Source organism: Strix uralensis, chromosome 22 (genome assembly GCF_047716275.1).
Source record: "Strix uralensis isolate ZFMK-TIS-50842 chromosome 22, bStrUra1, whole genome shotgun sequence".
Lineage (NCBI taxonomy): Eukaryota > Metazoa > Chordata > Aves > Strigiformes > Strigidae > Strix > Strix uralensis.
In genome coordinates, this window is record NC_133993.1 from 9,125,418 (window position 1) to 9,152,783 (window position 27,366).

Sequence of the window (27,366 nt, forward strand, 5' to 3'; positions counted from 1 at the left end):
ATGTATATAGATATATATCTATATATTGCAGATACACAAGTTGTTTGTATCCAGGACATAAACCTGGGTGTGAAACGGCTCTCTGAGTTGCACCTACGTGTTGTTTCTCTTCCCTGGGCTGCTGAAAGCGGGGGGACAGCATTGGAGGGGGAGTAGCAGAGCAGGGCCAGGCTACAAGCAATGCTCTGCCCCTATGGGGACACCTTTGGTGCAGGATTGGGCCCTGGCTCATCCCCCTCCGCCTCTCAAGCTGCTGGGGACAGCAGGTTCCCTGGGGCCGCAGCCCCTCCTCATCCCTGCGGGCATTTGGCCTCGTCTCCTCTATCTGCGCTTTGGTCCTGCGCCCCTGCAGTGCTCCCCCAGTGCTGAACCTTCCCAGCACCAGCTGCAGCCAGTGGTGGCAAAATTAAAAAAAATATATAAAGAGGATGGGAGAGATACTGGGCAGGGGGATGCTGCGGGCGCTGGAGGCTGCCCAGGCGAGGGCTGAGCTGTGCAAAGTCGCCGTTCAAAGGCCTGAGCAGGATGCGGCCAAAGCCAGGCGGGTGATCCAGGCTGGGGGGTACGGGGGGGGGTGCTGCCCACCGCCGGCGCTCAGAAGGGCTCCACGTAATTGCCGGGGAAGAAACCTGCTTCCTCGCCCATGACACCCTCGCACCAGCCATCCGAGTAGCGCCGCGTGACGAAGAGGAGGGCGCCGGGCTGGAAGGAGAGCTCGTTGTCCTTCTGCCGCGTGTAGGGGTAGAGGGCCACCACTGCGAGAGGAGGGAGAGAGGGGCCATGGAGCCCAGCAAGGCCACCCCAGGGGACAGGCCACCACCGGGAAGGGCGGGAGGGGGGGACGTGAGCTCGGCAGACCCCAGCGTTGCTGGGGCCAGGGCAGACCTGGGCCCTCGGTGCCGTGGCTCAACCAAAATCCCCACGGCAAAGAGATCGGGAGGATGTGGGGATCCACTGTACCTTTCTCCAGGTAGCTCTCCGGGACCCAGGGGGGGTCCTCTGTGGCGGGTGGTGGTGGCAGGGCCAAATCCTCAAAGTTGGGCAAAGCTGGTGGTGGCGGCGGCGGTGGCGGCTCGAGGTCGTCGGAGGCTGCAAAACCCCCTCAAAAATCAGTGGGGGATGAAGGGTGCCATGGGGGGCAGCAGAAGCCACATGTAGCCCCCCCATGTCCCTGCTAACCCCCCCGCCCCAGCCCAGATCCCTGGAGCACCAAGCACTCACCTGGGGGCATGAAGTCCAGGGGGGGTACAGCCAGGTGCCCTGGTGGGGGCAGGTCCCCCGGGAGAGGGGGGGGTGGCAGGACAGCAGCTGCGGGCGGTGGCGATGGCCCCGGCAGGGAGGGCAGCGGCGGCGGGGGGAGGACGCCTTCACCGGGGGCTGCCGGCGCTCCGCTCGAGCTGAGGGTGGAGAGGTGGTGGTGTCAGGGTGTGGGGGCGCTGGCTCTGCCCCCCATGCTTTGAATACAGACACTTGCCCTATGCCAGGATGAGGTGGTCACTGTGTGGGCAGGAGATCCCGGCACCTGTGTGCAAACCCTGTACAAACCCTCTCCCCACTCTGTGCCTCATTTTCCCCATCAGGGACCCTCTCCATAAGAGTGTATTTTTACTCTAGAGACAAACAAGCCTCGGGTAGCAAATCCCCCACTCCCAAACCCCTGATTTTTCATCAAAACCCCTTTGCAGCAAAACCTCCCCTGAGCAGCAGAGTGATGGTGACTGTCCTGGGCTCTTGTGACCCCCCCAGGCCCTCCCAACACCCCTGGGCAGCACCGGTACCTGACGGATATCAGCGAGGAGGTGGAGGAGGCCGCAGAGAGCTTCCCCTCGGGGACCACGGGCGGCTGGATGGGCTCGGGGATGCGGGTGCTTCTCCTGGGGGCAGAGAAGCTGTTGAGCCCCCAGCCCAGCTCAGGACCCTGATGGCAGCAGCACCGGGGCGAGCCTGTGGTACAGCCTGTGGCTCTGTCCCCTCCGCCTTGTCACCTGCTCGGTGACACAGAAAGACAAAGCCCCCAACCCCGCACCCATCCCCACCCACAGCCTCACCCCAGGGTGCCCACGGCCTGCGCCGCCGACTTGATCCCCTTCCGAGCCAGGGTGCCCGTGCGGGACAGCTGGGTGCTGTGGTCCTGCGGGCACAGGGAGACACAGATACGTGATGTGGCCACAGCTGCCCCACAAACTCATTGCACCCCAGAGGGCTGCGACTCCCCCTTTCCTCCCTGCTCGGTGGGAAGCAGCACCCCGAGGTCTCTGCTGGGCCCCCCCACCTCGCCGGGAGCAGCCGAGCGGAAGCAGCCGCCACTGTGTGGAGGCGGCCGAGAGGCGCCCGCCACCGTGGGAACCGCGGCCCCAGCGCAGCCACTTCCCCTCCGGCCCCACGGCGGCTTCACTGGGGGGGTTCACGCCTTCGAGGCTGCTGAAACTTCCCCCCCCCCCCACCGTGGGTGCCTTCCTGCCCCGGTGGTTTTGGTGCTGGGAAAGGTACCGCGGGGGTGGGAGCGTCAGCGTTTGCTGAGCAGTGTGTGCCTCGGTTTCCCTCTGCTGCATTGGGCCTGTCCCCCCTCCTCACGCTGGGACCACCAAGCGCCAGTGGGATGAGGCCCAGAGTGGGCTGCGGGGCACGGGCAGACCCCACTTCTCCATCAAGGAGGGGTTTAAGCCCATCAGTGCAATTGTGAGGACATCGGGGATTGAGAAAGCCCATCCAAGCCCCCTCGTCCCTGCAGGCCTTCCTCCTCGCCCTGGGCTGACCTTTATTCCGTGGCCGATGTCATCCAGGACGTTGAAGTTGAGGGGTTTCCTGTAGTAGGGCTCCAGGCAGGGCGGGCTGGGGGGGGCCATGATCTTCTGGTAGGACGGGAACCTCTTGTTGACGGTCAACGAGCCGATCTCCCGGCGAGACACCTTCTCCTTGTGCATGTCGACCCTCTGCGGAGCTGACACTGTCCCCACCATCCCATCCCAGGTTCTCCCCACCTCCTGCTGCCCCCTCCAAGTCCCACCACCCTTCCCAGCCCTCTCCCTGCCTGCAAGGGAGGGGTTTCAGGAAGGACCAGCATGACCACGAGGTCCCATCTCCTCCCATGGCTGGAAAGGCTCCAGGTGGCTTCCAAGTGCCAGGAAGAGGGAGGGTGGCCCCGGGACTCCACATCAGTGTCCCTAAGCTTGGGGAGGACAAGGCCAGGCCGCAGCGAGGGGAAAGCGCGGCAGCCAGGCCAACACCCTGCGCCCCATCACTCCACTTTGGCTCCTCTGAGATTTCCTGGGCGACTCCCACAGTCCCCTACACTGGGATTTGCAAGTGCCCAGACTGGGAGAACACCCCAGAGACCCATTTCTCAGCCCCAGGTGGACTCATCCCCTCCGTGATGCCGTGGGTGACCCCCCCACCACCACCCAAAGAGCTGGTATTGCATTTCCACTGCAAGGTGATGCTACGGGGAGCTGACAGGCTCTTGAAGCTGCAGGGAAGGAGGGTCTTCAGCCCCTTCAAGCTGCCCAAACCCCCTTGCCCAGTGCCCACCCCCTTCTCAGGGCCCAAACCCCAGCACTGGTCAGAGGATGGTCCCACCTGGGCCACGCAGCCAACATCGGCCTCCACCTTCCGCAGCTCGGCCGCCTGCAGGTCCAGCAGCCGGAGGAAGGCGGTGGCCAGGCTGCTGACCTGGTACGTCACGCTGGCCAGGGACTGCGTGCTCAGCGCCATCGTCTCCTCCAGCGCCTTCCGCTTGTCGCTCGCCTGGAGGGGGAAACCCAGCCGGTGGTTCGAGCCCACCCCATGCAGCCACTGCTGCCGTGGACCTTCACGCTGGAGTCACACGGTAGCAGAGATGCTTCCTTCTGCTTTCCAAATGCATCAAACTTCCCCCGGCTCTGCCGGCGGGACACACGGGCCAGGCAGCAGCACTCGGCTTTCCTAGCACCGGGGATTCACCAGGATTCCTCCCCAGGATGCTGCCGGTTCAGCCAGTGCCGAGTGCACGGCTCAGCCTCCTGCCAGCCCTGGGGACAGCCGGCCGTGCCACCAGCCAGCCAGGCGTAGGACAGCTGGCCGTGCCACCAGCCGTGCTGGGGAGGGCATCTCTGATTAGTTCAGCACGTTTCCCCTTTAGGTCCGTGCCGGCCGGTCCAACCCCATGGGAGCAGCCTTGGCTGAAGCCAGCGAGGCCACTGACATGGGCTCTGCAGAGCCCACAGGGACCCCTCCAGCCATGACACCCTCCCCAGCACACAGGACCAGAACAAGCCTTTTCCCTCCTATTTTATCTCAAAAGCTCCTGCGTCCCCCTTCCCTCAGACAGAGGGGAGGAGGAGGGACGCTGACGGCGGCAGAGCTTCACACTTGCTCTGCATGTGCAAGCACCCAGCTCGCCTCTGCCCTGCCAGGAGGCACCTCTGAAACCCTGGGGACAGCCCTGGCAGGGCTGGTGTCCCTTGTCCCCTCCCAAGGCTTCTCCAAAGGCACCAAACCACCAGAGAACTCTTCACCCCAAACCCACCCCATGAGCTGAGCAGAAAAGCTGCAGTGAAGCAAGAGGGGAAACTGAGGCACAAGAAAATAAAAACAGCGGCATGTGATGCTCTGTAGGAAGCTAACAGGGATGGTCAGGATCCCATCCCCGAGGGCAGAACCTTCACCGTCACCCACCAGGCACCCCCCCGGGACCACCATCTCACCGGGGCTCCCGGCCATCCCCAGCATCACACCCAGCCCCAAAGCCCGTGCCACGGTGTCCCCAGCTGTCCCCGTCCCCCTCACCTGCAGGTAGTTGCTCTCGCAGTAGTCAGCGACCCTGTGGAGGTTGCAGTGGTGGTCGCGCAGGACCTGCCGGCCTGCCGGGATGTCGCGCTGCTGCAGCTGCTCCAGCTCCGACATGGTGCTGGGCTCAGCTCCCACTTCCTCCCTGGCCGCCTCGGCGCCGTGTTTTGAAGCTCGCGGCGGTGCTGACGCAGGGCCCGTAGGCGCCGCGGTGTCCCCGTCCCCCCCTGGGGGACACCCCATGGGCACGGAGCCCACCCCACGGCCACCTTTACATCTTGGCCCTCTGGAGAGCCAGGGGTGATGAGGAAAAGTGGGGCAGGGGCAGTGGGGAGGAAGCCAGTGTAGCCCCAGCCCCATGAGGGATGTGTTGGGGGACTGGGGGTCACCCCACGGGGGCAGGGGGTGAGTGTGGCTGCGATGGTGAAGGATGGGAGTCACAGAGGAACTGGCAGTGCGGGGTGGGGGGTGAGCGACTGAAAAAGATCCCGACCCCCATCTCTACCACCTGCGCCCACCCTCCACGAGCCGCTGCCGCCCTCCCGGTGGGTGTGGGGCTGAGCCGGGCTGGGGTGCAGCCAGGGGGGGTGATTCCCTTCCCTTCGCCTTTATCAGCCGGGCAGGAGATACAGCCAAGGGCAGCGCATCCACTGCCACGTCCTCCTCCCTGGAAAAGCCCCGTGTGCCCTGGGCATCCCACACAGCACTGTCACACACAGAATCATCCAGGTTGGAAAAGCCCCTCGGGATCATCGAGTCCAACCCTCAGCCCGACTCTACAAAGTTCTCCCCTACCCCACGTCCCCCAACAGCTCATCCAAACGACCCTTAAACACACCCAGGGGTGGGGACTCCACCCCCTGCCTGGGCAGCCTATTCCACTCTCTGACCACTCTTTCTGGGAAAGATTTTTTCCTCATGTCCAGTCTGAACCTCCCCTGTTGCAGTTTAGAGCTGTTCCCTCTTGTTCTGTCACTAATTACCTGTGACCTGTCCCAGTCCCCCCAACCTCACTCAGCTCAGAGGGATGTGACAAGTGACCCCACGGTGGTGCCCATCTTTCCCTCGCCCGGGACAGCGTGTCCTTCTCCCTGCTCTGCTTAACAACCTTTCACATCCCCAGGGGTGAGGCTGTTTCCAGGGCAGGAAATTCCTACTTGCCCAGTGCTTGGAAATCCCCCTCCACCCTCTCCTCCTCTTCCTCCTCCCCACGCAGGTCCCTCCTTGGGGCCTCCTGGACTCTGTCCTCAGCCCCAGCAACTTTACACCGGCCAGACAGGAGCAAAACCCACGTTAGGGCTTGGCCCTTCCTGAGCCCGTGGCCCCACCAGCACAAGGACGAGGGAAATGATGAATTTCCTCCAGCACCAACCCAGCTCCTCACACCCTGAAGGACCAAGAGCCGCCCGAGCTGCTCCCGGCCCCTGAGGAGGCTGCACCAGTCCCCAGAATTGCTCTTGCCCCCGCTCCCCTCCTCTCCATCCGCTCCTAAACTCGGTGAAAGCTGCTGCAGTTCCCACAGGGCCAGTCTGTCCCAGTCAGGACAGGACCCAGACACCCCACAGGCTCAGACACCCATAGCAGGGACTCAAGAGCTTCCCAGGTGCCCCAGTCCCCCCACCCCATAAAGCATTTCTCCACCCCATCCTTCCTCCCACATCCACCCCCTCCCCACAGCCCCAGCACTGATTATCCTTATTTAAGGCTAATGCCCAACACCTGACCAGCTTATTCTCCTGAGTCTATCATCAGCTTAAGGCCCAAAGACATCTGCTCCCCACCACCCTCCCGGAGAGCTGACGAAGTCTTCAAGCCTGGAGCAAGAGAGCAAAGGCTCAGTTGACAGCATCTCCTCTCAGCTGCATCTCTGAACGTCCCCACCACTGAGAGGGGCAGCTCCTCGTCCCCGGAGGTAAGTGGCTTTGCTCCCTCCAGGTACAAATGGCATCGTGGGGTCCACCCGGTTTGGGACCCTCCAGTCCGTGGCTGTGCCACAGCTTTTGGCTCCTCACGCTCTGCCACGAGCATCTCCTGGGGTGTCAACGGGGGGAGAGCAGCACCAGGCACACACGCCACTGCAGAAAACCAGCAGCATCTGGGACACGCAAGCTTGACACCTTCCAAAGCAGGGCCAAGGCATGTTTTGGCTTAATCACACTGACTTTTTTTTATTTAAAAGGTTGTGTCCAGGCTTTTAAACCCAAGTTTTAACATGGGAACAGATCTCAGCAGCACAGGTCAGCTGTGTGGGAATCTCACCTAACCCTTGGATGGGCTTTCATGAAAAAAGAGCTGGACTTTTCCAACCCACACGGCCTCAAAAACTTTCAGTCACAGCAAGCAATGCCTCTGCGTGCAAATAGGCAAGGTCACCGCAGTGACGGGGCCATAATCCATGTTACCACTTACCTGGGAGGGAAAGCACAAGGAGGGGAGAGAAGAAAAAAAAGAAGAAAAGATACTTAGTTCCTTAGAAAACCTGAATCTTGCCCAGGCACAGGATGCTGATCAGGAAGGTCTAGTTTGCAGACCTGGGCATCCAGGTTCTCCCCTGAGGCTCCGACAGCTCCAAGGCAGCAGCTTTTCTCTGGGCTCAGCCAGCCCCACTCAACTGGCCACTCGTGTCTTGGGGAAACAGCCTCTGTGGTAGCCAAGACCCCTTTAAAAACCAGGCTGGCTCCTCCTCCACTGCCCCCAAACTGCATCTGTCGCTCGATGTGCCTGCTGAGAACAAGCAAACGAAAATCTGGTTACAGCAGATGTTACAAGAAGGGTTTTTGAAAGGTGCCTGGAAGGTGCCTCCCGCCTCGGGGTTTTTTTTTAGCATCAGCCCATCTCTCACTGTGGGGGTAGCTGAGACATTAGTGCTGTTTGCAACACTGTCAGGGCCAAAGCAACAGTCCTAATGTGTCTTAGAAGCCCAGCTCTATGCTAATAACGAGCTGTTTCCCTGTGGTTACAGGGCAAAATGGCTCAGGACATGACAGAGAAGGAGCTGCTGAAGATGGAGCTGGATCAGCTGAAGAAGGAGGTGAAGAACGAGAGGCAAATGGTGAGTCTTCCACCCAAAACACAAAAGGGCAGTTCCCTGGGGTAACCTTTAGACCTGATCATGCTGCAAAGAACCGCAACCCCTGAAATTAAACCTCAAATACAGGCAGAAGCACGTGCACTCGAACCTCTCCCCTCAAGGCAAACATCCCCCTCAGGCTCAGCCTCATGTCCCAGAGCCCAGGGGCTGCAGCCCCGCACCCAGCGAGGTGCCTGTAGCACCCTGGGGCTGCTGGGTGGGGTGTTCGTGGCCACGGTTCCCCTCTCCCGGCTGTTCAAATGGGTTTGTAGGGAGCTGACGAGCGGGAACGCAGCTCTGCGGTGAGGATTCCATCCCATAACCAACACGGAGCGTCTCCTTCCTCGGCAGGTCTCCAAGACCGGCAAAGAGATCAAGGAGTACATCGAGTCCATGGCGGGCGAGGACCCACTGCTGAAAGGAGTCCCCGAGGACAAGAACCCCTTTAAGGAGAAGGGTGGCTGTACAATAAGTTGACCCCCCCGCTGTGTCACTGCTGGGCACGGGGATGTTCCCGTGTGGAAGCCGAGACTGTCAAAAACCTGCTTTCCCTGTAGTCTGACTTCAGCACTGGGGAGTCCAGAACCAAGGCGTAGCACATCTAAACTATGACAAAAGGACAAAAAAAAAAAAAAAAAGAAAGAAAACAAGAGGAAAAAAAAAAAATTACCCCCCTGCCACCGGAGATGAGGTTCAGCAGCCAGCGCAGAGTGTGCTTTTGGGCTCTCACAGCTGATCTACGTTTGATTTCCTGCAAGCAAAACTTCTGCATTTTTAGCAGCCAGCAGCAAACTGGGGTTTAATGAAACCACAGAACTGTCTGGTCTCACACTTCTCCAAGCAGCCCAGCCCCGAGCCAAGCCCCCGCTTGCTGCAGAAAAGCCTCCCAGCAGCACTTTGCTCAAGTCGGTCCCTCTTGATGCCTCAGTTTCCCCATCTGGCACAGGAAAGCAATACTCACCCCGTTGTTTTGGGACTTCCAGGGCTCTGAAGCTTTATTCTCTTTACTCCTACTCTGTTGACCACCGCTGCCCACCGCTTGCACCCACCGTGCAGCTGGCACCCAGAGCCAGGGGATGGCCGGAGCAGGGCTGGGTGGGCTTCACCCAACGCAGGGTAGGGCACGGGAAGGAGCGAGGCCCCAGGCAGCTTGTTCAAACCCTCACCCCGCCTCTCAGTCTCGCTTCCTCCTCCCCTGGAAACCCCCTGGCAGCTGTGGGAAAGCAAGCCCAGGGCTGTCAGGTCCTGCCCGTGACCGTGGTGGCTCTGAGCACCGTCTCTGCTTCACCACCAGCTCCCCTCTGCTGCTGCCACCGGGCCCCGTATGGGCAGAAGGGCTGCGACGTCGCATCCCACCACGTCCCGTCAGTGATGGGGATGACTTGGAGCAGGCAGTTTGGGGGGGCAGCAGCTCCTTGGAGCAAGACAGGACTCACCAAGCCCTAAACTAGCAAGGCCAGGCCCTAATCATCCTGCTCCCAAAGGCAGCTCTTTTTTAGGACAAATTTCATCCTCTGCTTGGTAGAAAAAAAGCACATCAGCTGGGGCACAGCCAGCTGCCGAGTTCAGTAGGGTGATACTTTGGGGAAGATTTGTGGGGTTTGTTTTTTGAGGTGTTGGGATTCTTTTGTTCTCTTTTTTTTTTTTTTTTTTCTAAATCCATCACAGCTACATATTCTTTGGGAAAACTCCCCAAACTTCCCCAATCAATATCAAACAGAAGCAGCAGCTCTTTTTCTTTCTCAGAGCCCCTCAGGTCCCGTCCCTGACGCAGGCTGTCCCCATCCCGCTTCTGCTTTATGCTAGCCCACCTCTGACACGGCAGCAGCCCTCGGGCCCATGGTGAAACACTCCCCTGGGGCTCAGCACAGAGGTTACACACATCCCACGGCAGATTTACACACAGAGAAGACAATGGCCACAAACTCAAGGCAGAAACAAACCTCTTCCATCCAGTGTTTGGGAAGAGACGATGGTGCAGCAGGTACTCGCTGCAGGTGTGGGGTTACTGCGACACTGGTGGCTGCCGCTGGGGCTCCTGGGCCTGGGACTAGTTTAAACACGGTGCTCGCAAGGAAATTGCTTTTGACCCCACTTGGAGCAGCGTTTCCCTGCCTGCTGGTCTCATCGATGGGCTGGCCCAGCTCAGCCCGGTGTCCATGGGGCTGGGGGGGCCCCCTCAGCACTTCAGCTCCAGAGACACCCCAAGGTGGGGGTTCCCTGGCAGAGGACTGACACATGGAAGAGGCTTTTCCTCAGGCAGGGGGTCTCCATCACTCCCCTGCAGCCAGTACCACTCTGCATACCTCCCTAGCTTAAAAAAAAAAAGGACAAAAATAAAGGTGGTGGTGGTTTCCTTCTTTCCTGCAGACGCTAAATAAACCCACCAGCTCGACCATTGCCTCTGTCTTTCTTGTGGCTGCGAGGGGCAGGGCTGTGGGGCTGCCTGGCTCAGCCTGGGCGCAGCTCTTAGGCCAAAGCAGAGCACCAGAGCCTGGTCTGCCTAAACCAGGGTGATAACCCAGATGCTGTCGGGTTCCTGGTGCTCAGCAGGGATTGACCCGTTAATCGACGTTAAACGGCTGGAAACCCGCGTCAGAGCCGGCTAAGCCACTGCCGAAGGGATTTAGGACGCTCCTGGCCCAACGGCGGCTTAAACCAAGGCCGGGTCTTTGGGGCCGGATCCCCCAGCGCCCACGCCGGTCCGCGAACCCGAAACGAAGAGTCGTCGCTACACTATAACGCGTTGGGAGGCGGGGCGGAGCGCGCTTCCAGCCAATAGCAGCGCGCGTAGGCGAGAGTGTCAACCCGCGCGCCCAATCAGCGCCGGCAGCTGCGAGGGCGGGGGGGCCCCGCCGGTCTCTGCTCCGCCTCTCCCGCGCATGCGTAGTGAAGAGCCGGCGCCCCCGCACAAAATGGAGCCCGGCGGGGGCCGGGAGGGCGCACCCGGTGCTACCCCGTTTCCCTCCCGCTACCCCTCCCCGGTTCGTCCCGGTTACGCGGCTGCCACCCGCCGCGTTACCGGAGCGGCGGCGAAGGCCAAAAAGAACACGAGGTCCCACCGAGATTTGAACTCGGATCGCTGGATTCAAAGTCCAGAGTGCTAACCATTACACCATGGGACCGCTACGTGTACAACTCCGCGCCGCGCTCTCGGTCTATTTCTTCACTCACGGGTGAAACCGCGCCCCGCCCCCCCCCCCCGGTCTGGTCCGGTGTGTCCCCCCCCCACCTCATCTCCGTGGGGACGGGGGTTCTGCTTCCCACCTCTCCGGTACCGCCGGTGCGGCGCGTCCGCGCACGCCGGGATTGGCCCCGCTCCGCTCCGCGCCCGGCCGTGGGGTGGGTTCGGGGGGGACCGTCCCGTGTTCCCCCACCACCACCACACCGTGGGCAGCCTCCGGACCCTCCCGGGTGGCTCAAGGGCACCGAGAGCGACCTGTCGGTGCCCTTGAGCCACCCGGGAGGGTCCGGAGGCTGCAGCGCGGTTGGGGAGCAGCAGCGGTGCTGCACAGCTGCATCCCGGGGGCGGGGGGGGGGGGAGGGCGAAGCACTGCAGAGAGTCCATCCCCCCTCTCCCAGCACCCCCGGACACGAAAATTCTATTAATTATTCCTACAAACCCCTTTAAATCACGATACCGGCCCCATTTGGGTGCTACCGGCACCGACGACAGGCCGTAGCATCCCCTGGGATAGCCCCGAGCTTCACTGCGGCCACCTCCCCTCCTCATCCCCAACTCTCAACAACCATTTCCCCCCTTTCTTTCTTTTTTCCTCATTTCCCCCCTTCCTTTCTCCCTTTACCCCTCTATTTCCCCCTTCCTTACTCTATTTTTCCTCATTTCCCCCCCTTTCTCTATTTTAACTCAATTCCCCCTTCTTTCTCTATTTTTTCCTCTATTCCCCCCCTCTATTTCTATATTTCTTCCTCCCCCCCAACTCCATAAAAACACACAAAACCAGTATAGGGGTTTTTTTGCTTGTTTGTTGTTTTTTATTATTATTATTTTTAAAAATGAAACAGTGGAGTAAAGCGGTTTGTGGCAAAAAAAAAAAAAAAAAAAAAAAGGCTGGAAGAGAAACGGAGCCCACGTCCATCCGTAATCCCAACTCCACATCCAAGCCAACAAACTGCCTCACGCGAGGGGACAAGGGAAGAACATGGATTAGAAGAGGCAAGGAGGAGAGGGAGGGGGAAAGGGCAAAAAGAAACAAATCAGCTGAAAAGAGGAAAAACAATATCATTACTGGAAAGTACAATTTTTTTTCTGAATAGCCTGAAATTGTATTGGGGCAGCTGCTGGGAGAAGCAGCACCCTCGGGTGCACCCATCCAGTGGATGAGGAGGTGCTGGGTGCTCCCGGAGGCAGGGTGCAGAGTGACACAGCACCCCAAATTCAGCTCAATCACCCCCCTCATGCTGCCATCAACCCGCTGCTGCAGTCCTGCCCCAAAAAGCTGCTGGAAAAAAAAAAACAAAACCAACAACCATCGACTGCAATTCCACCAGCAAAAACCAGGGTTCAGCCCCACCGGGCTGGGGAAGCGAGGAGGATGGAGGTGTACTGCTGATGAAAGAAGTAAATATCCAGGTTCAAAAGGAAAAAAAAAAAAAGTCATGGAAGATTGAGCATTCAAAAAAAAAAAAAAAAAAAAAAGAAATCAGTCACAACCAACCATTTCGGACTGCTGAGGTCTGGAGCTTTTACAACTAATGACCACTTTAAAGTGAAAAGAAAGCCCATAAATTCTATTTTTAAAGAACATTTTTCTTTGGAAAAAAGAAGAGTAATTTTTTTTTTTTTTCCCCTAAACTACAGCATGTGGAGTTGCCACTACCTAGTTTTTAATCTATTGTCTCTAAGAGGTAGATAAACAAAAATGAATTGGTTATATATAAGGTCGTGCCCCCGGGTTTGACGTGCGGTGAAGCTGAGGGACTCCACGGGCACCGGCCGCTCGGGGCTCTCAGGAAATCTTGGGCTTCACGGGGGGTTTCGCCTCCTCTGGAGCCACCCTAAAATTTGCCGGGTTTCGGTTCGGCCGCAGGAACCGACGGAGGCGGCAGTGACGCGGGGGAGAGTCGCAGTTTAGGGCCAGATTTCCTCCTGAAGTCAAGGAATTTGATCCCGAGATTAATCCAGACGCGCTTCGAACGAACCGACGCAATTAACTGCTGGGTAACAAACACTCACACCAATTATGGCCATTTTAAGGATTACTTTCTGCCCTGATTCCGGTCAATCCCATCAATTTCCCGGGATGATCTGCCAACAGCGATGGGAGAGCCCGGCGAGCCCAGCACCATCCCCTGCCTCCCGTCCCTGCTGCGGGCAGCTCTGCTGGGCTCGTGCTCCGGATCAGCCCTTCCCACCCCAAAATATCGGCGAACTCCTTCCTGCTGGATTAAGCGTTGCTTTGCAGAGACCATTTCCCAAACTGGTCCATTAAAAAAAAAAAAAAAAAAATGGCTTCAGTTCTGTCGTACATCCCAACTCCTGGGGCTTAAATTATTAATTTTTTTTTTTTAATTTTTTTTTTTTTTTAAGCAAAAAATCCCTTTCGCTGTTAGCTCGGGCTGATCCGCAGCACCCAAATACTATCCACAGTTCATAACCCACCGCTCTGCCGCGCCGGCGGGGACGAGCTGCTGCCGGGGTCTGGCAGAGCATCCCCCCCCGCTGCCGCGCCCCGCCGCCGCTCAGAGAGGTATTCAACAAAAAACTAAAGAATTCTGTAACGTACAGTAAAGCAGCAGGGATCAAATGCACACCGCAGTCAGCCCGGGGCTGACTTTTGGGTCTGACTCAGTCACTATCCCATCCCGCTGCCCTTCTGGCATCCTCCAGAGCCTTCCTCCTCGGCTCTCCTCATCCTCCTCCACCACACAGCTCTCCCTAACCGCAGGGCATAAAGCCGGGATGCCAAAACTGCCTCCCCACCAGCTGGGAGGGTCTCTGCTGAGCTTGGGGGTGCCAGAGGCCGGATCCTGCCGTGGGGGGTGGTGAGGGACCCCCGCTCTGTCCCTCGGGGCTCCCTGTCAGCTCTGAGGTAGTTTGCACGTGTACGTTTCCAGCTCGCAGCACCTGCACGGTCTCCAAAAAAATTCATGATTTAAGAGCCTCTGGCTGGTTTTGCTCTGCTCTGGATCTCATCCACAATCACAAATGAGTTAAAAAAAGAAATTAAAAAAAAAAAAATTAAAAATCAAACAAAAATAAGAAGAAAGGCTTATTCAACCGAATGGGGACGCATCTCTCTCTTCCCCACGCGCTGCCCATGTGGAGCTGCCGTTGGGATTCCCGAATTAATTCTAAGCCTTGAACAATTATTGCCAAGCACCCGCTCCCAGGCCGCTTCCCGGCCCGTGGCCACCCACCTCCGACCAGCAGATCAAAGCCTCCCGAGCTCAAGCACTGCTCGTCCCCACTGCCCCATCGCTGCTTCCAGCTCCCAAAGCAAATCCATAGCCAAATCCTGCACCCTCCGGCCCGGAAAGACCACAGCCGGACTCGGCACGGCACGGCCCGAGTGGCTGCCGGGAGCCAGCGCGTTAGGAGGATGCTTAAATATTTCTGTGCCCTCTCAGGAGAATACGCGTTTCACAGGATCACACCGATTTCATCCAAACAAAAGAAAAAGCTACAACGGAAAAAAAAGAAATTAAAAACGACCGAAAGAAAAAAAATAATAATCGGAACCCAAAAAAAACCAACCCTCGGTTACTAAATTCTCCGAAAATAAGAAAGTTCCAAAGATATCAAAAGCCTATGTTGTGTGGACCAGCAGGGGACAGGGAGGGAAGACCTACATCAATAAAAAGAAATTAAATTAAAGAAATGTCTTCAACTGTCTTATAGCAAGTCTGCGTTTCTGATCTTTTTTTCAGTCTAGAAAACACTCAAAATAGGTGGAGCTAGAAATTAATATTTTTTTTTTTCTGGCACTGATTAACTATCTGACTAACTTTTACTGCTTTCTTCTTTTTCTTTTTTTTTTTTTTTTAGTGCACTAAAAAAAATAAAAACAAACCCAAAACCTAATGCCCAGGAAACAAAAAAACATAGCTTAGAGGCAGTTTCTTTTCAGTATTTACAATGGATTTTCCTCTAGTTTGACTCCGTAAAACCCTTCCACGCTTGTCAGCCAGGTCAGGCTGCAGGGAGGGAACGCGGCCCCAGCACCGCTGCTGAGCCCCCAGATGCTCTTAGCGGCTGAGAAAGCGTTCAGAGCTTGGAAGAGAAGAAACATTAGCTGGGATTTTGGGATTTTTTTTTTTTCCTTTTTCTCTTTTTCTCCAGCTGAATAGCAAAAGAAGACTCTGATAGCATTAAAACGAGGCGAACCCCCAAATCCAAGTCTCTCCGTAACGCGGCGGCGGCTCGTTGCGGTGATGCTTTGCACGGGACACGGCACCGAGGAGCGCAAAGTGCTTCCAAAGACGGGAACTTGTTCATCCTCACCCCAGCCCTGTGAGGTAGGAGAGCAGCATCACCCCCAGAGGGGAAACTGAGGCCTGGAGAAGTGCTTTGCTTAGCGTCCTTTCCTTTTTGCCCGTGGCAGGAGAGGCAGCCAGCCGCACAAGCTCTGCCTGCTCGCTGCCTGCAACTCCTCCCCGGCACGACCCAGCGAGCAGAAACCCATTTTACCCTGTTCCCCAATCCTGCCTGGAGGCTCCCTACGTCCCCCTGCTCCAACTTAAACGCTCCGCATCCTTCCTCACCACACGGACAAGGATGTTTCAGGACAGCAGCTGATCCCCTCTGCATCCCAGGATGGGGCAGGGCTGAGGCTGCTCCTTGCTCACGGAGGGAAAAAAAAAAAATTAAAATGAAAAAAAAAAAAAAAATTATTTCTGCTAGGATAAAAGCACGGCAGAGAGGAGCTGACGGCATCTCTCACCCCTCCACGAGGATGTTCCCCCTAAATTACCTTTTATTCTGGCACAAAGAGAGCGGCTAGAAGAGCTACTGCAGGGCCAGGGATCCTTCCTGCTTGCTTTTGGGGTTCACTAGAGCTTTTTTTTTTTTCCTGCTTATTCGTTCCAGGCCTGATCCAGGGCTCACTCGCGTCTCCTGCCACCCATCTCACCAACCAGCCGCGCTGGGGATCCTGTTTTATCCCGCTCTCGCTCTTCCCAGCTCAGCTTGGCTCCGGAGAAAGATGGGAGATGCTTGGAGGCGTCTTCCTTACTGCAAATCACTTTATATAAATAATTTCCCTTGGGAAAACAAAGAGATTTCCCCCCCCAGAAAAAGCATCGATCGCTCCTACGTTACAGCAGCGGGACCAGCTTGGGGGTGGGAAAAAGCATCAAAGGTTTCCCCTGAATCATCAGATTTTTAGGTCAAGATCTTCTCACTGCAACAACCAGATCAACAGGACTGGGGGTGCTTGGGGTGGGATTTGTTGGGGTTTTTTTATCCCTCAATGATACAGTTTGAACCAGTTATCAAAAATGCTTGCTGTTGGAAAAAGACAATTATAATCACCGATGTCTGAATACACTGTTCTGTGCAAGGCTGGGAAAAAAAAAAAAAGTAGAGAGCCAGAGATTTCAAGTAATAAGAAACCATTTTTCCTAGGACAAATATCAGACTTCCTAAAAAAAAAAAAAAAAAATTTAAAAATAAGGAAAACCCCACAGAAGCCCCTCTCCCACGGCCCTGAGGGGCAGGAGCTGCCAGCCGGGTGCTGCCAAGCCCTGATTTTGCTCCTTTGACCCCAAATTTATGGAAAGAAAAAGGGTCGGTGCTTCCCTACCGCCAGTGATGGGCCGGAACCCATGCTCCTCACCCACCCCAAATATTTTGGTGGGGCGGCGGGATGGGGATGGCAGCGCCCACTGCTCCCAAATTCACTTTACCACCACCGAATTTCTTGTATTTTTTAACTATCATTCAAGCAAGGGTCGTTTTCCTGCAGGTATGGTGAAAAATAGCAAGATGGGACTTAAAAAAAAAACAGCCCATGGACCTTTTAGAGCGGGCAGAGAGGTTCAGGCCCGTCGGTCCTCAGGGTTCATTCATCCTCTCTCTCCTCGATGTGCGTTTATATAAAAAAAAAAAATTGGCTCCCATTAATTTCTCTCTCTCTCCTTCTCACTTTTTTTTTTTTTTTAATTGCTTATCCTCGGTAAAACGGAGGCAAATCTCTGTAAAATATTTAACAGCATCATAGTGGAGAAGATGGTTCGACACTGCCTCCGTGGCAACACAGGAGGCCGATTCGTTTGGGTTCTGGGATATATATAAATATATATATATATATATGGCTTCCAAGTGTTTGAAAAAAAAAAAAATCGCCTGAGCTGGTGTGGTTTAAATACCAGCAAACCCCGTGTACCCCACTTTGCATAGTCAACGCTGCCTAGGAGTCCGTCCTCACATCCCCGGGAGTGGAAGATTTCTGATCCCAAAGCTCTTTCATCATTTGATTTCTCACTGGAGTTGGATTGAGAAAGGCCTTTCAGCCAGTAGCAGGTTTTGGTTGGGTTTTTTGAAAATTCAATTTAAAAAAAGAAAAAAAGAAAAAAAGAAAGAAATTCAGGGTTTTTTTCCCCAATTGAAAAAAGTTGGTGGGCTCCAATTTGTCCAAGGTCTTGAAGAGTCGCGACATCTGACAGCTCTTGCGTTGTGGTGAAATTCATTAACTGGCTTGAAAAGGCCAAAAAAAAAAAAAAAAAAAGAAGATGCTGCCATCTTTTCCACTATGTCTGAAATTCCTGTCGTTCTCCATAGAGAGCTCATAACACTTGGTTACCTGCACATAACTCCTGGCTCATAAGAAATTATGAAACTTAACTTCTCTTTTCATTAAAAAAATAAAATATTCAAGACTATCAGCTTTTATATAAAATATCAGCAAGCCCAAAAAAAAAAAAAAAAATCAATTGCTGAGGTAACTTCATACCTTGAGGTAGCTTTTTTTTTTCTTTTCTCTTCTTTTTTTTTTTTTTCTTTTTTTTTCTCTCATTGCTCAAACACACAGCAATACCTGGCCTTCCCCCACATCGCCCTGTTGTTGCAATGGTTTAAAGGACAGTAACTGCTGCCATGTTCCCTTATCAATGAACCACCCGCCTTCCTGATGCTGCATGAACTGAATTTCAAGCCGGGTTTGGCTTTGGAGGATGCGCCCAGGAAAACGCCTGCTCGAGCGGAAGGGCTGGTCTCCACTTCAGAAAATAAACGGGTAAAAACATCAGTGCGAGGTTTGTCCCAAATTCCCTCCTTTTAGCCTCAAATTGATTCACCCAGGGGTTGCTCCCGGGTCTCCTGCCACCTGGTGGGTGCAGGATCCAGCATCATCCCTCAGATTAATCCCAATCATCCCCCCCCCCAGATGAATCCCAATTTTGCTTTTCCACCTTCCCGCCCCAATTTGCAGGAAAATCAGCGTAAATCCACATTTCAGATGCATTTGCAGAAAAAAAAAAAAAAAAAAAAAAAAAATGCAGCACGGGGGCTGCCCCAGCTCCACCATGGAGACAAGACCTTCCCCTGCCTGGAAGAGGCGATGGCAGCAGTTACTGTCCCTTCCAAATACTCAATATTAAAAACAAATCATTAAAATATATCTAAAATATAAAATCCACATAAGAGTGACGGGAATCAGTAACCATATTACATTCGTTTGACGTATATATTTGGTATCGTCTCATGAGAACAATTATTCTTACTGCAGAAAGGAGGGTGGTGGTTGGTGTTTGTTTTTTTTAAATAACAAAAAAAATATCTTTATAAGCTAATAAAAATGTGCCAAATTTCAGGAATATTTTTTTCCCCACCTAGAGAGATTTGGAGCGGGGGCGGGGGAGTAAGACACAAACAGCCCCAGGGGAGTTCATGTGAGCTGGCACCTCCCCAGTTCGCTAATAAATATATTCCCTGGGTGTTTTCAGAAAAAAAAAAAAAAAACAAAAAACCACCCTGTATTCCCCCACGGCTGAGCCCCTGGAGGCTCCGAGCCCCTGGAGGCTCCGATGGGACTTCAGGGCACAAACCTCCCGCTCTGGGTGGGGAAACTGAGGCTGAGGGCAGCTGGCAGGGGACGTGGCAAAGGAGTTGGGCACAAAACCAGCCCCGGATCAGCGGCAAAGCCAAGTCCCCTGCGGCTGGGCATCGCTGCGCTGCACCCCTCAGCCCCTCCGGCTCCCTCCCGACCCCCCAAACCATTCTGCATGCATTTAATTCCCATAATCTGATTATTAAAGAGATGAAGATTAATTCAATGTTTCCTACCAAGCAGGGGTTTCTTTGCCTTTTTTTTTTTTTTTTTTTGGTGGTGGTTTATTGCTGTTGCTTGAAAGGAGGAGGGAAAAGCAAAAGCCCTTCCCTCACCCCTTCCCTTCCCCAGACAGTTTGCCTCGTCTCTAGGACGGGTCGTCACCTCCGCAGCGGAGATCACTGAGAAAAATGGTCGCATGTCCCGCTTCTGCCATTATTTCATAGGCTTCAAAAAAAAAAAAAAAAAAAATTAAAAAAAAAAAAAAAGTCTTTCTTTAAACTAACCTAAAATGAAAAGAAACATTCAAACAACTGAAAGAAAAAAAATAATCATCCTGGAAAATAGAGGTGCTCTCCTGGCTTCTAAGGCTTTACAAGGCACTGCACTGCAGGCAGCATAGGCAGGAGGAATCCTGCCCTCCCACCTGCCTGCCGGTGGTTCCGAGACTGGAGCGGTGCAGAGCTCCCAAGGGACACAAATCCATTTGGTGTTAAGGTGGGGGTGTTTTTTTATCTTTTTTTTTTTTTTTTTTTTTTTGCCCACAATGGATCTTGTTACCAACAGGGGGTTGGCAAGAATCCCCTGGAATTTCTCTTAAAAAAAAAATTAAAACTGAAAAAAAAAAAAAAAAAAAAATCAAAATTAAATGCTCCAAAAGGCTTAACGTCGCTCTGGGAATATCCACCAGCCGCGGGGAGGGAGGGAGCGAGGGGTCAGGGAGACGCAGCCACCGGGCACCTCAGCTGGGACAGGACCTCCAGAGGCTACTTAAATGAGAGGGCAAATGCTGCAGCCGTGAGAGGGGACCCAGCGCCGCGGTGGCCGCGGCTTCGTCACACCATCATCCCTGGGCACCCGGCGCCGCGCTGCCGGCGCGTTGCAGCACCTCTCGCTTCATTTAAGTAGCTGTCCTGGCACGTGGAGCTAAAAACGGATCCAAATTTTTTTTTTTTTTTTTTTTTTTTTTTTTACCCTAGCCATCTACCTTGGAAGCCAATCAAACTGCCTTTTAATCTCGATCGGTTAATGAAAAAATTAGCATCTGTCTACGGTAACTGATTCCCAGCCACTCTTAAGCCCGGCATTGGCTTGTTCCACTTTTCACGTTGGTGTCGGTGCTGCTCTTATTTCCTCCGCGCTTGCGTCTGGCCGCTCTGTCCCTTCTGGTGCTGCTGCTTCACCTGGGCCAGGATGTCTCGGATCTTGCGCTGAGCCATCTGCGGATGAAAAGAGCAAAAGAGGGGAGCTGGGGGGGGGATCCCGGGGCCAGCGAGACTCTGGGGGTGAGGGAAACAGCTTTGCATGTCGTGAAAGATGCTGGAGAGAACTGGCTCCTGGAAATCCCTTCCTGCCCTAGTTTTAGTGGCGTTTCCTCCAGAAGTTGGGTTTGGGAGGTCACACTCTGCGTGTGTGTGCACTCCCACGCCTCTTCCTGCTTCCCCCACCATCACCCACAGCAAAAGGCACAGCTCACCACCACCCACTTCTGCAACCACCACCAGCCAGGCGTGGAAAAAACTTCCACAGGAGGATACGCACATGGGCACAACCCCATACAAGCCATCAGAGAATCCACTAGTGTTTAGCACAGGAGCTGCCGGGGCCCTACCTGGCTGGCGTAGAAGTGCCCGATGATCTTCACGATGACCTGCTCATTCTCGTCAGGGGTCTGGTCCCGCGGCACCACCACCTCGGCTGCTGTCAGGTTCTGCAGCTCATTGACCTGCCGGGAAGAGGCAGAGATCACCCCGTCGCGCCGTGCGGGAAGGACGAGTCCCTCCGGGAAATCCCAGCCAGTCCCTCAGGAAATCTGTCCCTGGGGTGTCCCCAGGCACTGCCATGAAGCAGCCACCCTCCCAGGGAGGGGGGTGTGTGTGTCCCAGGTGCTCCCACCCCCATCCAAGCACCACTTTTCCTTACGGTTTTGCCCCCTTTGCCGATGACCCTGCCCGCGGCCGAGGCGGGGACCCGGATGTGTGTCTCCAGCTTCACTTCTTCCTTCGGTCCAAAGAAGTTTTCCTCTTTCAGCTTCCCGTAAATCCTGCCTTGTGCCTGCAGAGGGGACGGAGCACGGAGTCAGATGCCATCCGAGATGCCTTTCCCCGGCGTGTCCCCACCACGGCAGCCGGCTCAGGGGTCTCCACCCCTGGGACCCGCCAGCATCCCAGGAAATCCCAGTTCCTCAGGGTTTCAAACCAGCTCAGCCCCTGGGAGAGCTGATGGTGGGTTAACCCAGCCACAAACTGGAGGGCTCGAAATTGGGGTCAACTGCCCTGCTCCTCCCTTCCCAGCTCCACGGGGTGGCAGAAACAGACTCCCCAAATCCCCCGCGGTGACGGCAGCACAGGGGGAACCTTGAACTGAGCTTCTGGAGGGCCCGTGATGACGACCATGCGCACTTTGGAGTCCGGCGTCTCCGGAGGAGCAATCTGGAGCAGGGAGAGAGACGATGGCTGCAGTGGGGAGCGCTGTAGGACTGGGCCCCCAGCCTGAGCACCTGGGCTTTTCCAGGTGGTTTTTGCAGCCAGAAAGGCCTCCCCCCCCCGGCTCAGGGAGGTGCTGGCAGAGGTGGGGGTCCTTGCCGGGACAACCCTACCTTGATAGAGGCACTTGCGAACCGGGAGAGCTGCTTGATGTGCTGCCCCTTCTTGCCGATGATGGCGCCGACCGCCTGCGCGGGGATGAAGACATGCACCGTCTCCTGCTCCGGAGGCTGTGGGTACAGTGTCACCGGCTCAGTGTCACCGTTCAGGGCTCAGTGTGTCACCACGGGGATCAAGGCTCCAAGTCCCCTCTCAAATGATGCCCACACCTCTCCCAAGGGTGCAGGGCTGAGCCACCACCAGACCCTGTGGGGTCTGATCACCTTCTCTGTTGTGTTTACAAGACCAGATCCCACCCCCACGCTGGACCTGACTTGCCTGCTGGCAGCGGGGGATGCTGAAGGCATAACCCTCACCATCACAAGGGTCTTCTCCATGTGGGGGAGATCCCCAAGCTGGAAGCAGGAGGAGTTCGAGCTGCCTGGTGTTCACCTACCATGAAGGAGCTGTACGGCGCAGCCCCGGAGACACTGCTGGGTGGAGGAGGTACTGCGTTGGAGGAGGCAGGGAAGAGGCCAACTGCAGCCAGGTTAAGGCCAGGGATGAGGTGAGATTGTAACTAAGGGCGAGAGGAGAGAAACGCTCATTGTTTTTATCGGGGCGTCCTCCTAGAGAGCTCCCATCAGCCGAGATGCAGGGCAGGACCGGATTCCACTCACACTCATGGCGGCCACGTCGTTCTCGTAGGCTTCCCGCACTTTCTTCATGATCTCCTGCTCCGCTTTGCAGCAGTTCTCGATGGAGCCCTTCACCGTGATGGTCCTTTCGGGGTTGTACAGGGTCAGGTCCTGCAAGCTGAGGGGACAGGCAGGGTCAGCGCCAAGACCCTGCCCAACCAGTTCTCCAGTCCTTTTGATGGGTGGTCTCGGGGTGTCGGGGACACTGGGTGCTACTGTCACCATGTTCTGGGACTGTCTGGTCCCAGTCAGAGCAGGTATCATGGTTTGCACTGGGAAGTCCACCCTGCCTTCCCTAAAAACATGGCTTAAGAGCGAAACCCCTGTCCCAGCCATCAAACCAGCCAGTGCTGAGCTCTGCAGCCCTGAAGGGACAGGGAGGGAACACCAAAGGGATGGGGAGAGGAATACAGAAAATATAAAGCCAAGATTTTTCAAGAGAGCTTTGGGGAGTAAAGCACCCACGCCATGGGCTGGCTTCCCAGCTGACAGAGAGGCATCTCTGCCCACTCTCATCATATCACCCGTCTCCTCCTCATCCTCCCCATCTGCCCTGGGCTGAAGAAGGTCTGCCCTGGTTTCCCCAAAGGGAGCGAGGAGCCTTACGACGAGATGGTGATTTTTGTCTCCGTGTCCTGCTCCACTTTCTTCAAGTTTCGCCCTTCTTTGCCGATCAGGCGCCCCACAAAGTTGTTATGGGCCAAGATTTTCAGAGGCACTTCATCAGCTCTTGAGAGAGGAATAGGGGAAAAACCAACATGAAGGATTACTGCAGCCAGAAGAGGAGGGATTTGGTACAGAGGGATGGGGGAAGCTCAAGTCCCCTTGCTTAGAGTCCCTGGGTCCCCCAAACCGAAGCTCCTGCACACATGGGAGCATCACCTGGCTCTGGGCGTTGGGATGGTACCAGAGCCCAGCGAAGAGCCGCGCCTGGGATAAGCGTGCACAGACAGGCAGGGGGAAACCTTACGTCTTGGTGTCCTTCGCCTCCTTCTGCATGATCTCCAAAATCATCTTGCAGGCGGCGGAGCAGCCCTCGGGGGTGGAGTGGATGCTGATGGCTTTTTCTGCAGCTCCTGCATTTTCCTTCCGGTGCACATCGATCCTGCAAGCACGGGATGGGCGTTGGGGAGGAGGAGCAGCTCTGCAGCTTCCCGGTAGCGTTAGCGCCGGCTGCTCCGCTCCCCACAAACCGCCTGGAGCTCACACTCAGCTGTAAGGTTATATGCACCCAGGGAAGGCAAGAGGAGTTAATTCTGGGCTCGATACTCGACGTGGACGTAGCGGCTAGAAGCTCAAATCACAGAAATCCAAATAAGGCATCAGCATCTATTTATTTTAAGCAACAGGAGTGATTAAGTGGTGGAACAAGCACGTGCCTGGGGGACGGGATGGGCTGTCCATCACTTCACGTCTCAGATAAAGCCTTCCTTGGGGGACAAGAGCCCTAGCCAACACAAACTTGGGGGCCAAACGCAAGAGCAGGCAGGTGAAGCACAACAAGCTCATGTTAAATGAGACCAGCTGAAGCAGTGACCTCCCCGTGCGCCTGCCCAGGTCCCGTCCCAGCCACGACAACCCCAGCAAAGGGAGACATGGAGGGAACTGCAGCCAAGAAAGCCTGGCTGGGGCAGGGCATGGGAAGGTGGCTCTTGGACACACTGCCCTGCACGGCAGGAGAGCCGGAGGGGCCTCAAATAGCCTGTTCTCCAAAAAAACAAAAAATCCAGCCTCGTAGATCACTGCAGACCGCTGGGCTCAACAAGGTGCAAACCTGCTCGTGGGAGAACGGACTCACTTGGACTGCGTCTGCTTGGTGATGTTCCTGATGGTGGCTCCTTCCTTGCCGATGATGGCACCCACGTACTGGGTGGGCACCAGGAGGCGAAGGGGGATATCCACTGGCTGCTGCTTGACCGGTGCCCCCGCAGTGACGGGGGAGCCCTGCCTGGGGGCACCGCGCGCTCCGAAGCCGCCCCGTCGCCCGTTCTCCGGCCCTTGCAGGGACTGCTCGTCGGGGATGTAGGAGACCTTCAGCGCGTGGTTCTCCAGCTGGTGCCCGTTCAGCTTCATGATGGCTCTGGAAGTGGAGAAGGGGTCGGGGTGGGGGTCCCTCCTGTCACACTCCCACGCCAAGCGGCAGCGCATCAGAATTAGCTCAACACAAAACGGGCCAAGCCCTCCCTGGCGTAACGCCCAGAGAGGAAGCACCAGGACGAAGGAAAGGAGATGTCAGCGATGCCACAGGGACCTGGCAGGACTTTCCAATCAGCGTGGATGAGCCAAAGTATTTTAAAGGGAACCTTTCCGAGCAACCAGGGCAAGGACAGGTTTGTGCAGGGAGCGATTCCCACATCTCCTCTGCCTTATGATTTTTGTCTGATATCTCAAATCCCTCTCCCGGCAGGACTTCAGGGACTGCAAGAGCTGAAAGCTGTCGATAGATGGGGCTGGCAGCAAGAGCAAAGCGACGGCTTTGGCCACTGCTCTCTGCAGCTCCTTCAAACCTCCCCAGTTTCCTACGGAGACAACCCAAACTGCAGCTCTCCAGAAAGTGGTCAGTGACTCAACTCTTGCAAAAAAAACCCCAAAAAAAACCCCAAACAACCCCAAACCAAAAAAAACCCTAAAACTGGCTGAACAGAGAGTTTCCCTGCTAGCAGCCCCATCGCTGCAGGACACGATGGGACTAGAGAGAGATGCTTGATGAAGCACACGCGTCCCTGGAGGAGGAAAAAGCAGAGAAGGGTTGCAGATCTGACAGCAAAACTAACTGCACAACATTCTTTTGCTGGGTGCTTCCTGGTAAAAGAAACACAAAATATTTCACCTCATAGGGTGCAAAGTGCAGAGCTGGTGTGGATGGACAAGGGACAGGAGGGCAAACCAGGAGCGTTCCTCTTGCTGGGCTCCACAGCCAGACCCTGCCCCGTGTTATTACAGAAAGTAAAACAAGACAGCGGTTCCCCCACGAAGGTTTGCTGCGGCCACACATGCAACCACAGCAAATTTGGGTTTGACAGCTGAAGTATTATCGGCCGGAAGGCCATTTGGAAGCCGGCGCTTTGGCAGAGTGACCACAGGCGACGTCCCTGGGGACGGTGGCGCGGCCACTGTGGCCACATTTGAGACGTGGCCGCCTCGGTGACGGAAACATTCCTGGATTAAAAACCTATCAATCAACCCCTGGGCTCCTCCAGGCTGCCCTCCGAGGAAAGTGCTGATCCCCTCCCTTTCCAGAGTCCCTCATCAGGGTAAAAGGAAAGCAAAATAAAGAAAGGTGAATACCGCATTAATTTTCCATTTGCATTTAGTGTAAAGTCTGACTTTCCCCAGGCCGGGTGGGGAAAGGAGCTGCAAGTGTCCCAATGACACAGCCCCCAGCCAGAGAGGACACTTGCTCCCAACACCTACCAGTTCCTATGATATTTGGTCTCATTATTATTTTTTCTGGAGATGTAACTCCTGAAATCATGTAGGTACAAGAAAATCTCTACTTTTCCTTGAGCGCTTTTTGCTCAAGGAAATTATGTTACATTATGTTTTTACTCTCTGAACCGCACAGCAAAGCCTCAAACCTTGGATGTCCACCTGGAGGTGAAGGAAAAGAAATCAGAACATGGGGAGCACGTCCTCAAAGATTTGTTGCATTTTAGCCAAAATTTAGGAATTCTGGGGTAATCTGAGTCCCAGCATTGGAAATACTGTTTTCTGCAAGCGGGAAAGGGGCTGGAGCCGCAGCAGGGAGGGCAGCCCGAGCTCCTGGGGGGACCACGGGGCACTTACTGCCTGGTCTGCTCCCGGTTGGCATAGGTGACGTTGACAACGGCCGTCTCGCTGTCCGTGTTCACTGCGAGCAAGAGAGGCAGAAATTAGAAAGGCAGCATGAATGCCTCACACCAAGGCCCCCCGAAAAGCTGAGAGACCCTCTCAGACAAGTCCCCACTGGGACGAGTTCCCTTCAGGGCTCCTCAGGGATTTGCAAACATTTTTCTCCTGCGAGGAAGAAGAGTGTCCGAGGGCTCAGGCCATGCTGGGCCTCATCCTGGGCAGCACAGACCCTCCTGTCTTATTTAAAGGATGCCAATGTGTCACTGCACTCTGCAGCAAAGCCACCAAAGCCATCTCCACCCTGTCATCCCTCGCCGGAACCTGGGGACAGCCCCAGGAGCTCCTCCGAGCCCTCTTTTCCATTTCTAGGAGGGTTATGGTAACTCTACTCTCATTAAACATCCCGGGGGCAATATTAAACCTCCTGTCTCAACTGATTGCCATTAGAGCTGAGATAAAATCTGCTGAGTGGAGACAGATAGTCCCTGGCCGGCCTCAGGAGAGCATCCAGCAACTTCCCACGAAGCGGCTGCTGGTGGGTACCCACAGGTGAGGTGGGAACGACGCCAACCCAGCACCCGATGCAGGGACACCCACGTGTGCTGCCCAAAGCCACCACACCAGACTCATCTTTTAGCAATAGAGAACAAAAGAAAAAAAAAAAAAAGCCCCAGCAATCAGGCTGAGACCTCTTGACATCTTTAGCCACGGCTTCTGCTGACAAAGGAAAACTGCGTGCCTGTCCTCACCCTCCTCCCCCCCAAAAATAGCTGGGGCAGAAAGTATCTTAAATAACAGCAAGTTGGCATCTTTTTTCAGTTCTACCTTGCTCGCAGTTTTCTACGGTGCCATACTGGGCTAGCAAACCATCCAGAACCTGGAAAAGGAAGGAAAAAAACCTACTTTACACTGGGAATGTCAGGACAGACCAGGGAAATACAATCAATCAATCAAGACAGCTTTCTAGTCATTAAGATTTCACAAGCAATTAGATGAAGGAAGCTCCTGCCTGCCCCAGGATGCTGGACCAAGAGGCCTTGGAGCCAGCAAGGGGGGAAAAAAAAAAAAAAGAGTCGGGGAAAAGTCCCAGCAGTCGGTGGGAAGAAAGGATCCATTTTGTTCCTTATACAATAGATAAAATCATATAACCCTGTATTAATGGGGATTCTTGTTGGTGTAGCTTACATTGC

At 55.2% G+C, this 27,366-nt stretch overlaps 3 protein-coding genes and 1 non-coding gene across 8 annotated transcripts in view; 1 reads left to right on the forward strand and 3 right to left on the reverse strand.

Annotated features, from left to right (window-relative positions):
* Position 1: 1 nt before the first annotated feature.
* ABI3 (ABI family member 3) lies at positions 2 to 5,032 on the reverse strand. Its single transcript, XM_074892225.1, has 8 exons — positions 4,765 to 5,032; positions 3,577 to 3,744; positions 2,757 to 2,933; positions 2,049 to 2,131; positions 1,779 to 1,874; positions 1,222 to 1,397; positions 961 to 1,089; positions 2 to 755 (listed from the first exon to the last, which is right to left on the reverse strand). The coding sequence occupies exons 1-8, from the start codon at positions 5,005 to 5,007 to the stop codon at positions 595 to 597; spliced, it is 1,233 nt and encodes a 410-aa protein (XP_074748326.1). The 5' UTR covers positions 5,008 to 5,032; the 3' UTR covers positions 2 to 594.
* Positions 5,033 to 6,243: 1,211 nt separating this feature from the next.
* Positions 6,244 to 10,230, forward strand: GNGT2 (G protein subunit gamma transducin 2). Its single transcript, XM_074892294.1, has 3 exons — positions 6,244 to 6,676; positions 7,727 to 7,816; positions 8,186 to 10,230. The coding sequence occupies exons 2-3, from the start codon at positions 7,733 to 7,735 to the stop codon at positions 8,309 to 8,311; spliced, it is 210 nt and encodes a 69-aa protein (XP_074748395.1). The 5' UTR covers positions 6,244 to 6,676; positions 7,727 to 7,732; the 3' UTR covers positions 8,312 to 10,230.
* A 657-nt stretch (positions 10,231 to 10,887) lies between these two features.
* On the reverse strand, positions 10,888 to 10,959 carry TRNAQ-UUG (transfer RNA glutamine (anticodon UUG)). Its single transcript has one exon. It is a non-coding gene; the product is annotated as a tRNA-Gln (tRNA).
* An 8,518-nt stretch (positions 10,960 to 19,477) lies between these two features.
* The window catches only part of IGF2BP1 (insulin like growth factor 2 mRNA binding protein 1), a 30,655-nt gene continuing 22,766 nt past the window's right edge, over positions 19,478 to 27,366 (reverse strand). The window contains exons 4-16 of one of the 5 annotated variants that reach the window (XM_074891788.1): positions 27,002 to 27,053; positions 26,132 to 26,195; positions 24,144 to 24,425; positions 23,316 to 23,450; positions 22,952 to 23,074; positions 22,328 to 22,463; positions 22,101 to 22,227; positions 21,870 to 21,914; positions 21,662 to 21,789; positions 21,420 to 21,494; positions 20,986 to 21,117; positions 20,675 to 20,788; positions 19,478 to 20,282 (exon numbers count right to left, since the gene is read on the reverse strand). In XM_074891788.1, coding sequence (XP_074747889.1) covers positions 20,190 to 20,282; positions 20,675 to 20,788; positions 20,986 to 21,117; positions 21,420 to 21,494; positions 21,662 to 21,789; positions 21,870 to 21,914; positions 22,101 to 22,227; positions 22,328 to 22,463; positions 22,952 to 23,074; positions 23,316 to 23,450; positions 24,144 to 24,425; positions 26,132 to 26,195; positions 27,002 to 27,053 — 1,506 coding nt within the window. In that variant the 3' untranslated portion in view covers positions 19,478 to 20,189. Of the gene's footprint in view, positions 20,283 to 20,674; positions 20,789 to 20,985; positions 21,118 to 21,419; positions 21,495 to 21,661; positions 21,800 to 21,869; positions 21,915 to 22,100; positions 22,228 to 22,323; positions 22,464 to 22,951; positions 23,075 to 23,315; positions 23,451 to 24,143; positions 24,426 to 26,131; positions 26,196 to 27,001; positions 27,054 to 27,366 lie in introns of all 5 variants that reach the window. The other 4 variants (XM_074891790.1, XM_074891789.1, XM_074891791.1 and 1 more) reach the window with 4 other exon arrangements.